This window comes from Marmota flaviventris, chromosome 17, assembly GCF_047511675.1.
Source record: "Marmota flaviventris isolate mMarFla1 chromosome 17, mMarFla1.hap1, whole genome shotgun sequence".
Taxonomy (NCBI): domain Eukaryota; kingdom Metazoa; phylum Chordata; class Mammalia; order Rodentia; family Sciuridae; genus Marmota; species Marmota flaviventris.
The window spans coordinates 30,661,708-30,674,467 of record NC_092514.1 but is presented as its reverse complement, the minus strand read 5'-3'; the positions used below and the strand labels follow the sequence as shown (position 1 = coordinate 30,674,467).

Sequence of the window (12,760 nt, the reverse complement as noted above, 5' to 3'; positions counted from 1 at the left end):
TTCCAAGACCATTTGTTGAAAAGAACTTAGAGTGGGTTTTCTTACTTTATTTTCTGATTTCTAATTCAATTTTGGCTTAATTTTTTTCTCACTGCTTTCCTTCAATTTATTTTTGTTGTCCTGTTTTGAATTAGATACTTATTTCATGTATTTTATTCTTTATATTCACCTATGTAAGCACTTAAGGCAGTGAGTTCTCATTTGATTACCATGTTAATAATATAACATAGCTTCTGATTTTTGGCATTATTATTGTTGTTATTGTTTTCTAAAATTTCTGCCATTCCTATCTTTAAAAATTATTTTATTTTGGGGGGCTGGGGTTGTGACTCAGTGGTAGAGCACTGGCCTCACATGTGTGAGACACTGTGTTCGATTCTCATATAAATAAATGAATAAAATAAAGGTCCATCAACAACTAAAAAATATTTTAAAAAATTATTTTATATTTTTAATTAGCACATAATTGTACAGATTTACTTGGTACCATGTGACAATTCAACACATGTAGAATTGTGCTGACCAGAGGCTAGGCAGAGTAGGGGTGGTGATGAATGGAGGTAGGTTGGATAAGAGGAGGCAAAATACAGTTAAATAGGAGGAATAAGTTCCAGTGTTCTATAGCACATAGGGTGACTGTAGTTGGCAACAATCTGTTATGCATTTATGAAAGTTAGATTTTTAGAATATCTAATTCTTTTGAATCCAAGAGTTATTTAATAAAGGTATTTAAACACTTTTCCAGATTGAAAGGTCACTTTATTCTTTTATTTTTTTATTAATTATTGTAATTAGTTTTTATTTCATTTTCATCAGAGATCATTAGTTGAATTATTGCTACTTTTTGGAATTTATTTGATTTTTTTCTCTGTGACCTTTTTCTATGTTCATAGGCACTTGAAAGTAAAGTGTGTTCAATGCTGTGATTGAAGCAGTGATATGCACACTCATACACACATTCATACACATACTTTATTATTTTGTTTAGTATTCTTTAGCCTGAACTTTTAATCATTGATCTTACTTTGAACAGCACAAGTTTACTTAAATCTCTTTTTATTGATATGTTTCTATGTTTTCCTGTATCTTCTTTAGTTTCCTCTTCAGGAAAATTTTGCTGTTTGACTTGGTGCTCAAATATCATAGGTATTGTATTTTTAGTAATTGAGAATGAAATTACTAGTAAAAATTTCATTTTTACTAGGCAGCCAGCATATCATTTAATCCTTTTTGTTCTGAGTTCTGCCGTGCTTGATATGGGGATCATGTCCTTTTGTTTACATTTGCCTACTATGCTTTTGTGCATCATTTCATTCCAGTCCATTCCAAATTACTTTATTTTAGCTATTTGCTGATCTCATGAAAGAGAAAATACATTTCCTTCCAGGTGAGTCCTGAAAGGTTTGCCTAATAAACATAGCTAAGACACATTCTCCAACCTAGTCTTTTTTAATAACAAAAGAATTTTTTTTATCACCATCTGACCATTCTACTCCAGATCTCTCAGTTAGTTCCACACATGGGAGGGGAAGGGGATTTTCCTGTATTGGCCCTGACATCTCTACCTGCTCAAATAATTTTAGGGACTCCTTATAACTTCTAAGATTTCAGATTCTTTGCTTTCAATTCAGAACTTTTCCAGAGTTGATATTCAGTTTGTTCCCTTTCCCGCTTTATCTCAGTCAATTATCTCTCCATCTCATGCTCAAAGCACCTGCTTCCTGTGCTGGGCCTGTTCAGGGTTTCTTTCCTCCTGGCCTTTGTACAAGAGTTTGTTCATGAGGTGGCACATGCTTGTAATCCCAGTGACTTGGGAGATTGAGGCAGGAAGATCACAAATTCAAAGCCAGCCTCAGCAATGGCGAGGTGCTAATACCCTGTCCTAAATAAAATACAGAATAGGACTGGGGATGTGGCCCAGTGGTAGAGTGCCCCTGAGCTCAATCCCCAGTACCCCCACTCCCCCATTAAAAAAAGAAAAAAAGAGTTTGTTTCACTATGCTGTCCACACCCTTCTGGTAAAACTCTCAACTACATTTCTGTCCCAGAAGCCTTCTGATTCTGCCTTGTTCTGTTTGTATAGCAAATTGTGTGTGTGTGTGTGTGTGTGTGTGTGTGTGTGTGTGAGCATGCATGTGTGTACAACCAGTTTTGAGATTCTGGAGCTAGAGATTATGATTTCTTCTTCGCTGTTTCACTGACACCTTTGAGTGCCTAATGGGTCTTTATTAAATAGTTTGATTATTAACTACTGGTTTCTGGAAGAATGGATAATAAGAAATTTTGTCTTCAGAATATTAACTTTGGACACGCTGGAACAGAACAGGTCCAACCTGAGGGCTAAGAGTGGTTTGAATGGATAGGGGACTTTGAATCAAAAACATTTTTTTCCTTATTTATTTATTCTAATTTGTTATACGTGATGGCAGAATGCAATTCATTTCAGATCACACATATAGAGTACATTTTTTCAAATCATTGATTGTACACAAAATATTTTCACACCATTCATGTCTTTATACATGTACTTAGGGTAATGATGTCTAACTCATTTCACCATCATTTCTACCCTCTTGCCCCCTTTTTTCCCCTCCCTCCCCTTTCTCTATCTAAAGTTTCTCCATTCCTCCCATGCTCTTCTGCTATCACCATTATGCGTCTGCATCCTCATATCAAGGAAAACATTTGGCCTTTGTTTTTTGGGATTGGCTTGCTTCACTTCATCTTCATCCATTTATTTTTTATTAATTAATGTTTTATTAATTCACTTCCAACTTCATCCATTTACCTGCAAATGCCATGATTTTATTCTCTTTTAATGTTGAGTAATGTTCCATTGTGTATATATACCAAATTTCCCTATCCATTCATCTACTGAAGGACATCTGGGTTGGTTCCATAATTTAACCATTGTGAATTGTGCTGCTATAAACATTAATATGGCTGTGTCCCTGTAGTATGCTGTTTTTAAGTCCTTTGGGTATAAACTGAGGAGTGGTATAGCTGGGTCAAATAGTGGTTCCAATCCAAGTTTTCCAAGGAATCTCCATACTGCTTTCCATATTGGCTGCACCAATTTGCAGTCTCACCAGCAGTGTATGAGTGTGCCTTTTCCCCCACTCCTCACCAACACTTACTGTTGTTTGTATTCTTGATAGTTGCCATTCTGGCTGGAGTAAGATGAAATCTTAGAGTAGTTTTGATTTGCATTTATCTAATTGCTGGCAATGATGAACATTTTTTCATATATTTATTGACTGATTGTATATCCTCTTCTGAGAAGTGTCTGTTCAGTTCCTTGGCCCATTTATTGACTGGGTTATTTGTTTTTTTGGTGTTAAGGTTTTTGAGTGCTTTATATATCCTAGAGATTAGTGCTTTATCTGATGTGCTTGTGGTAAAGATTTGCTTCCATTCTGTAGGCTCTCTATTCACCTCACTGATTGTTTCTTTTGCTGAGAAGCTTTTTAGTTTGAATCTATCCCATTTATTGATTCTTGGTTTTGATTCTTTTGCTATAGGAGTCTTATTAAGAAAGTTGGGGCCTAATTCGAGATGATGGAGATAAGACATTAATACAGGCAGTTATGTCCATCCCATCAGATTGAAAATCCTTACAGGTTTAGGATCACTATGTTATTTACCCAACACTACCAGGTCCAAAGATGGTACTCTATATCTGTAGAATGAATCAATGAGTGGGTACTGTTTGTTTTTTGACTCTTCTGAGAGTACCACTAAAGAGAAAGTACAATCAAATAAAACTGGATCAGATAAAAATGTAGTGAAATCAACTTCAAGTATCTTAAATTGTGTCCCCCATACTTTCTAGCATAAGTATTTAGTAGGATTTAAAAAACTTTACTGTGTTCATAGTAGGTGGTCAATACATTGGCAAATACATTATTATTTTTCCTTCTTCACTAGAGTTCCAGAGGATGGCATGCTCACCAATCATCTGAAGTGAAATATTTTTACAGAGCTTTAATGGAGCTTATTCAAGACCTTTCTCTCTGACCTCTGGGATCATGGTAGGAGGGAATCAGACCAACAGCTTTGAGTTCACCCTCTGGGGACTCTCTGAGCGGCCCGAGCAGCAGCACATCCTCTTCCTGCTGTTCCTGTGGATGTATGTGATCACCGTGGCTGGAAACCTGCTCATTGTCTTGGCCATTGGTGCTGACACACGTCTCCACACCCCCATGTACTTCTTCCTCGCCATCCTATCATGTGCAGACATCCTGTTCACCTCCACCACTGTGCCTAAAGCCCTGGTGAACATCCACACCAAAAGGAGGTCCATCTCCTATGCAGGATGCCTGACCCAGCTCTACTTCTTCTTGACTTTTGGGGACATGGACATCTTTCTCCTGGCCACAATGGCCTATGACCGCTTTGTGGCTATTTGCCACCCTCTCCACTATGCAGTGATCATGAGCTTCCAGCGCTGCATGTTCATGGTGACTGCCTGCTGGACCCTCACAAACTTTGTGGCTATGACCCACACTTTCCTCATATTCCGGCTCTCCTTCTGCTCTAAGAAGACTATTCCTGACTTCTTCTGTGACCTGGGACCCCTAATGAAGGTCTCTTGCTCTGATACCCAGGTCAATGAACTTGTACTTCTCTTCTTGGGGGGTGCAGTTATTTTGATCCCCTTTTTGCTCATCCTGGTCTCTTATATCCGGATTGTGTCAGCTATCCTTAGAGTTCCCTCTGCCCAGGGAAGGCTCAAGGCTTTCTCTACCTGTGGTTCACACCTCTCTGTGGTTGCCCTGTTCTTTGGGACAGTGATCAGGGCTTATTTGTGCCCCTCATCCTCTTCTTCTAACTCTGTGGTGGAGGACACAGCAGCTGCGGTCATGTACACAGTAGTGACTCCCCTGCTGAACCCCTTCATTTATAGCCTGCGGAACAAGGACATGAAGGGGGCTCTGGTCAGACTTCTCAGGGGCAAAGTCTCCTTCTTGAGGGGCCAGTGACTTCTGCAGGGAAACTGAAGGTGTTCCTCTATACCCTCCGTGGAGTGCCCTCCAGAAGTTTCTACCTCAGGAGTTTCATTACTGAGTCCCTCATGGACCTTCTCAATGTTCCCCTCCCTTATTCCCCACTGTGAGTTTGATATTGTGGAAAATCAAGATTTGGATTTGTGCTTTAAAGTTCGTCTTTTATGAGTTGCTTATTTGCTCATTTATTTTATAGTTATGTACCACAGAATGATATTTCAGTCAATAACAGACTGTATGCATGACATTGGCCCCATAAGATTATAATAGAGCTGAAAAGTCCACATTATCTAGGGTCCTTGTGTCCTAACACCAGAGCACAGTGCATTCCTAGTGCACTGCCAACTGTATAAGAGCATAGCATACTTAACAGCGACAATGAAAGACTAGGTTACGGTTAATATATTTACTGTATAATAATTTTCTCATTTTTTTTACAGTGTACTCCTTCTACTTAAAAAAATTTACTATAAAACTATATGTTGTGTTTTGCGGGTGGCAGCCTTGCCTGTCTTGCTTACCGACTCTTGACTGTATTAGGGGGCCTATTGAAGCTGGGTGCAGTGGCATATGCCTGTAATCTCAGCAACTCAGAGGGTAACCCTGTTCCAACCAATACGGGTGAGGCAATCAGTGGTAGTGCCATGGTTCAGGGGTCAAGCAATGCTTTCAGAAAAAAGGAGATAGTCTGGGGAGGGGTACAGGTTGCAATCTAATGTCTTCTGTCAATACAATCCATGTCTTCTGTCATTCACATCCATTTGTAGTTTTCCATTTTATCCAGATTTCTCCCCATGATATGGGGCCTCTATTTGTTATTGTTGTTGTTATTTTGAATTTAGCCTTAGTCCTTTCCAAATAGGGTGGGAATAAATCCATAATTAAGAATTCCCTTCAAGGTGTTGACCAGTTATGAGTTGGAAAGATTTGAGTAGAAATATAGTGAAAGAAGATACAGTCCGCAATACTGTAGTTGTTTCAAGGATACAATTGAAGGTCATCTCCACTCTTCACAACCCATTCTAAATTTCCCTTACCTAGGCTGTCACTTTGGCAAATCTGGTATAATGTCTTTGGTCTTCATCCATATAAGTGTGAGTTCTTAGTTATCCTGTTCTTTTTGTATTATAATGATTAAATTTTCTCATATTTATTACTATTCATGAAAGTACTAAGATATCCAAGTGAATGTCCCAAGTTTAAGACATATTACTTCCTGTCCTAATTGTATAGTAGCAACCACAAATCTTCATGAAAATCAATATCAACTATCCTGGCTAGAAAAGTAACACGTAACATCTATCTTTTCCTGTAGATCTACTTCCTGAGAAAGAAAAAATGGTCAGAGGGTATTCACGTTTTCTATTTTAATGAATTCCTTAAAGGGAGGCAATATTTATATATTTTGTTTGAACTGTTAAAATGATGAAAACATTAGAATGTGATAAGTTTTTATATAATATAAATGCCCGAAGAAACCACTTAAGCTATACAAAATGGTATACTCAAAACCACTAAAGATAAATCAAACATTTGAGTAACTCACAAGAAGATAAGAAAAAGAAATCAGAAAATAAAAATAGAGAAGACAAATACAAACAGAAAATAAATTGGCAAATGTTAAGTCTGGACATTCCAACAATGGAATTAACTATAAATACACAAATTAAATGACAAAGATTGACAGAGGAGGTTCGAAATGAACATCATCCAACTGTATGCTGTCCACAAGAAGCTCTCTTCAAATTTTAAAGTGTAACATCTTAGTCAGATGTAAAGTAATAAGATTGAAAAAGACATGCAAATGTTAATGAAAAGAAAGAGAAGTGGATATATCGATTTCATATAAGGTAGCTTTTTAGAACAAAGAAAATCACCAGAGACAGAGAGGGATATTTCATAATAATTAAAAGTCAATCCATTAAAGAGACATAGCAATCTGAAATGTGTCCTCATTCAACTGAGAAGCAAAGTATGTGGGGAAAAAACTGACAGTACTGAAATGATTCCCAGACAAATCCACAATTATAGTTTGAGAATTCGAGATCCCCCTTTCAACAATTGATTGAACTACTAGACAACAGTGAGCAACAGGCTCTATCTGACATTTATTGACCACTCCTTTTGATAATAGCAGAATAAGCATTACTCTCAAGTGCCACAGAACATACACCAATATACACCATATCCTGGGTATAAAACAAGCCTCAACAAATTTAACATAATTGAAATCATACAGAACAGCTCTCTGAACACAATGAAATCCAACTAGAAACTAATAACATAAAGATAAGAGGAAAATTTCCAGGCACTTGAAAGCCAAATATCACGCTCCAAATAATCCACAAAGAAGTTACAAGTGTAATAAAACTGCATTGAACTGAATTAAAAGGAAAATACAACATAACCAAAATTTGTAGGACATAGCTAAAATGATGACGAGAGAGAAATTCATGGCACTAAATAAATGCACTAGAGAAGAAGAAAGTCTTAATTTGTAATTTCTAGTTTTTCACCATTTTCAACATGCTGAAATGACTTTTCTTATACATTTTTCTTCAGGCACATGAATGTAGGTTTTCCAGGGTGCATAGCTAAGAATAGATTATTGGGAGGAAGACCATATGCACCTCACCTCTCTTACTAATGGATGCTGGTTTAGCTATCAATTTAGCCTCAGTCCTTTCCAAAAAGGGTGGGAATACATCCGTAATTAAGAATTCCCTTCAAGGTGTTGATCAGTTATGAGTTGGAAAGATTTGAGTAGAAATATAGTGAAACAAGAAACAATCCCCAATAATACAAAGCACTTCCACTGGCTGGTTTACCCATCTCCACTTCCTCCACCCCAAATGTTGTGATTGTTGGCTGATAATGGCTCATAATTTCTCCTTTTGATCAGAGAGGTTATACAGCCTTCCCAGCTTCCACTGCTCTGGAGGTAGAAGGCAGGCTGACTGACACAGGTGTCCAAGGTTGGCTTCTTGACTGGGTAGAACTGACACTACAGGAACAATTCATGTTCCAGAGACCCACTTAAGACTAGGGTGAAGTTGATGTACTGAGCCTGCATCTTGCTTATCTCCATCTTTTCTTGAAGTGCTTTTCAATACCCACTTTCTCCATTCCCATGAGTTGCTTTGCTTCTAGGGAATGTGACCCAAGATGACTAATATTGCTGAAGTTGTTCCAAAATGGTTGCACCAATATACATATTTGAGCTGAAGCTCAAAGGCTGAGAAACAGAAAGCCATTTAGTGTGGAGGAAGGAGCTTCATGGCAAGGGGATAAGCAAAATCAAAACCCCCAAGACAAGAAAGAACTTGTGAATCCAGAGGACTGAAATAAACCCAATATGGCTGAAGTATTGGGAACAAAGAAAAGAGAATGATAATGGTTGAGATAGAAGATATGTGTAGGAGCAAGACCAGATAAAGTCTCGGAGGCTGTTTTCATGTTTTGCCTAAGTGTGATGTTAAGTGTGAAGTCATGATTTAAGCAGTGAAGAAGTTAAATTTAAACTTTAAGAAAATGAGTCTGTGTGTAAAGAGTGGATTGGAAAGAGATAAAAACAAGGAGAAGGATCACACAGTAAGGAAGTGGACAATAAAAATTAGTATTCTATGAAAAGAGTAAAAAAACAGTAAGATCTATAGCACAATACTATTTATGCATGTAAAACACACAAATGCATGGTGATATGTGTTCTTCAAGGATCCATGCATATATTAAATCGGCTGCCCCATGTGGAGGGAGAGAAAGGGAATGAAGATCTGAGCAAATAAAAGTCAATAAAACCAGAGATGTCTTATAAGAATGGATGGTGTGCATGAGCTGAGGTAAAGGATTTATTCTACTCTGCACCTAAGAAAACAAAAAGCAGCTACCCACCATCTCCCCACCCACATATTTACTCTTCTCATGGAGACCCATGTGTGTCATTGAGAAAGAGCAGAGAGTAATAGTGCTTTGCTGTTGAGGGACTCCAGGACCAGGTTCTCCAAGAGACCTTGAAAATAATCCAAACTTTTACTCACTAAGTGGGTTTTACTGGGTTGCATAGACTTTCCCTAGGGATTATTCAGCATCTGAGTTAAGGAACCTGGAGGAAGCAGAACCTCCCTGGAGCCTCATTAGGGGAGGAAACAGATAGGAGCACCGAGGCAGGCGGAAGACTGATGGTGATGGGATGTTCCTAATGCAATGTCTCAGCCTCATTTCTTCTTTCCCTGGATGATTCCATGGAGCCTGATCCTGAGACATCTTGTTATTTCCCCTTTGTTCAAGTTTATGTCCCAGTCCCACTAGACCTAGAAACCAAGTTTCCACCATGTCTGATTAAAGCTCTGTGCTTGCAGCACACAGGGCAGGGAAAAACCCTGTTGGGTGTCAGTAAAAGTCTGTGGATAGAAAGCAATTGCTTCAATGCTTGTTGAGGACAAGAACTATACTATTTCCCTGACTTTCTTTTTTAAGTGTCCACAGAAGCATTGGGCATATTCCTCAAAAGTATTTGTCAAATATATTTGTTTTTTGTTATTTATGTTGGCTCTTTTGTTTCTCTGTCTAGCCTTTAGAGAGAGTCCTGGTGGCTGGAAAGTATGTTTGGGGAGGAGAGCATGTCAGCTCTATTCAATGACATGCTGCTCTGAGGGGCTTTAGGGCCTCTTCTTAGACACCATACAAGAATCTCCAGAACCCAAATACATTTATTGAGCAAAATTCCTTGGATTCTGTGTAGTCTCTTTGTGATTAACCTCTGAGCTGAGAAGCATAGGGGAGTGAACCCTTCCTAGAATCTTAACCAATGAACCTCTCAATAGATACACTAATGTCCGTGGGGTCCCAAATCCTAGGCTGAGCCCTGGGGACACCGGAAGGAATGAAAGGGTCTTGCCCAGGAGAAATCTCAGATCTTAGTTCAGTGGGAAACAGACATAAATAAAAATCGTGTCTAATCCCAATAATGGAGATCAACATATTGGTATATTTGGTTTAAATATTTTTCTGTCCATGAAGAAAGTTTTGTTTCTTGTCAACATCTCATAAGAAATTTCCTATGCCCAAACATGCTACATTTCATCTCACCTGTTATAGGTATCACCAGGAGGCTCAAGCATTGCCCCCATTGGTGAGCATTTGGCCTTTTCCCTTAAGAAAAATTACAAATAATTCTGTGATGGACATCTTCACTTATAAAGCTAATTCCATTTTGGATGATTTGTTAGGTTACCTATCCCAAGGAGTATAAATGATAGTGTCAAACTATATACATAGCAGGATTTCAATATCTTAGTTTTTTAAATTATAAAATTGGTGGTTCAATACATACACTTGCAGGTTTTTCTAATAATATTCAAGTGCACATATATCAATTTTACAAATAGGATCACATAAGCTTGTATTTTTTTATTTGAAATTTCATCATGGAAAAAATTTTCACATCACTGTCTTAAGATATACCTCATTCTGTTTTTTTACAGTACTAATGCCTATTGCCTGGGTCCATTCATTCACTTGGGATAGCCTAATAGTGATATTTTATCATTTAATTTTCCCTTATTGAAGGAAAAATAATAATAAAATGTTGATTAGTAACAAAAGATAAAAGAAGGCAAAGAACACTAAATGCAAAGAGTAGCTGAAAACATTAAAAGAGAATAAAATTATGGCATTTGCCGATAAATGGATGGAGTTGGAGAATATCCTGCTAAGCAAAGTAAGCCAATCCCCCCAAACCAAAGGCTGAATGTTCTCTCTGATAAGTGGATGCTGATCTATAATGGAGGGTGGGGTGGGGAGAATGGAGGAACTTTGATTGGGCCAAGGGGAGGGCAGGAAGGGCAGGTGGGATGGGGGTAGGAAAGATTGTGAAATGAGATGAATATCATTACCCTAGGTACATGTATGACTGCACATTGGTGTGACTCTACATCATGTACAACCAGAGAAATGAAAAGTTGTGCTCCGTTTGTACAACATCAATTGAAGTGCATTCTGCTGTCATGTATAACTAATTAGAATAAATTAAAAAAAAAAACAAGAGCTGAAGACTACTCCCCAGAAAAGCTTTACTACAGAGCAGAGGAAGATCAACATTCACTGCTTCTGATGGAGTTTCCTGCCAAAATTTTTAGGATTTGCCTGATCTCTGAATACACCGTCTACTTCCCGGGTTACAGTACTTCAGTGACTTCTCATGGTAATCAGAACAGAGCGACTCCCCTGGCTTAATCTGTCCCTCCTTACCCACTTACCTTTTGCATCACTCACAGCTTTGCTTACAAAACCCAGGGCTGCCTTCCCACCAGTCCTCCACACACAGGGTTCATTTCCCACTTGAGCAACATCACAAATGTTATTCCCCCTCCCTAGAAGGATCTTCTCCTGGATTAAATTTCTCCTTCTCAGAGACATTTTTGCTTGTTTGTTTGGTGCTGGGGATTGAACCCAGGGCTTCTGGCATGCTAAACAGTATGTTCTACCATTGAGCCGCCCCCCAGCCCCTCTTAGTCTTTCTGACTCGCCAACGTAAGAACTTGCCTGCTCCTCTCCCCCACTGCTCTCTCTCTCAGGTTATTGTTTCCTTGGGGCCCTCATCAGTTTGCAGGTATTTTATTTCCTCACCTGTTTGCTTTTAGAGGGCCTCTCTCATCCTGGTCTGCAAGCTCTCAGGGGAGGCACTGTGTCCACCTTCTTCATGGTGGTATCTCCAGTGCTTAGGCCAATGTCTCTTGTCAACAAACAATACACAAATAAATCAGGAGGAGGGAGGAGGGTGGTAAGACAGAGTCTTGGGCATAAATAGGACTGAGGTTGTTTTGGTGAGAGGTGTTTGGAGTCAGGGCTACCCCCAGAAGAGGGGTGCTTGTGGTGAAGATCAAATCCAAGAATCTCAGAGCAGGAGGGAGGCCAAGTGCTGAGGTTTCCACTTATCCATGGTTTTGTCTTCTGTAGTTTGTTAGCCATAGTCAACTAGGGACCAAAAATATTAAGTTGAATTTTCTAGAAATAAGCAATTCATACATTTTAAATAACTTTTATATTTTTAAATTTTTATAACCTTTATATAGTATTGTTATAATTGTTTTATTGTGAGGATTGTTACTCTCTTGCTGTGCTTGACTTACAAATTAGACTTTTCATTAGTATGCATTCAGAGGAAAAAGCATAGCATACATAGGGTTTGGATCTATCTGCAGTTTCAGGCACTCGCTGGAGGTCTTGCAACATATCCCCCATGGATGAGGGGTGACTACTATATGCAAATAACTCTGTGGGATGTCTGGGTGGTGGCACCAATGACAATCTGCCCATCTCATAATGTGGCCAGCAGAAGGTTTGTTACTGCTAGCACTGAAAAGTGGGAGAAGCCCAGATGTTTAACAATAATCATGGCCCATCTACTAGTGGACTTAGGCCCAGCCTGAGACCATTCGTCCTCCCCTGCAGCATGAAGGATTCCTAACTGAGATACTGCTTGACAGCTACCGCGGATGAGACTGGAGGCTCTTTGCTTGAGATCCCATTAAAGAGGAGGCAGAAAGGAGAGGTGGCAGGCGTTGTCTGGACAGGAATGCTGAGGCCAGCTCCTCTATGGAGGGGGTATGGGGTGGATGGTTTGAACCTAGAATCCTCTCAGCTATGAGACAGTGGTTAGGGCAGAGGGAGGGTGGGCTGAGGGCTCTGTGGTTTGGGAGACTCAAGCTCATCCTACCACCAGAAAAAGGAAAAGGGAAGGAGACAGAGGGGGA

General features: G+C 39.1%; 2 protein-coding genes across 2 annotated transcripts in view; both read left to right on the top strand.

Moving 5' to 3' along the window:
* The window catches only part of LOC114080967 (olfactory receptor 1D2), a 45,563-nt gene that overhangs the window by 24,407 nt on the left and 8,396 nt on the right, over positions 1-12,760 (top strand). The gene's annotated exons all lie outside the window — the stretch shown is intronic.
* LOC114080966 (olfactory receptor 1P1-like) lies at positions 4,029-4,982 on the top strand. The gene has a single exon (XM_027922542.1). The coding sequence runs from the start codon at positions 4,029-4,031 to the stop codon at positions 4,980-4,982; it is 954 nt and encodes a 317-aa protein (XP_027778343.1).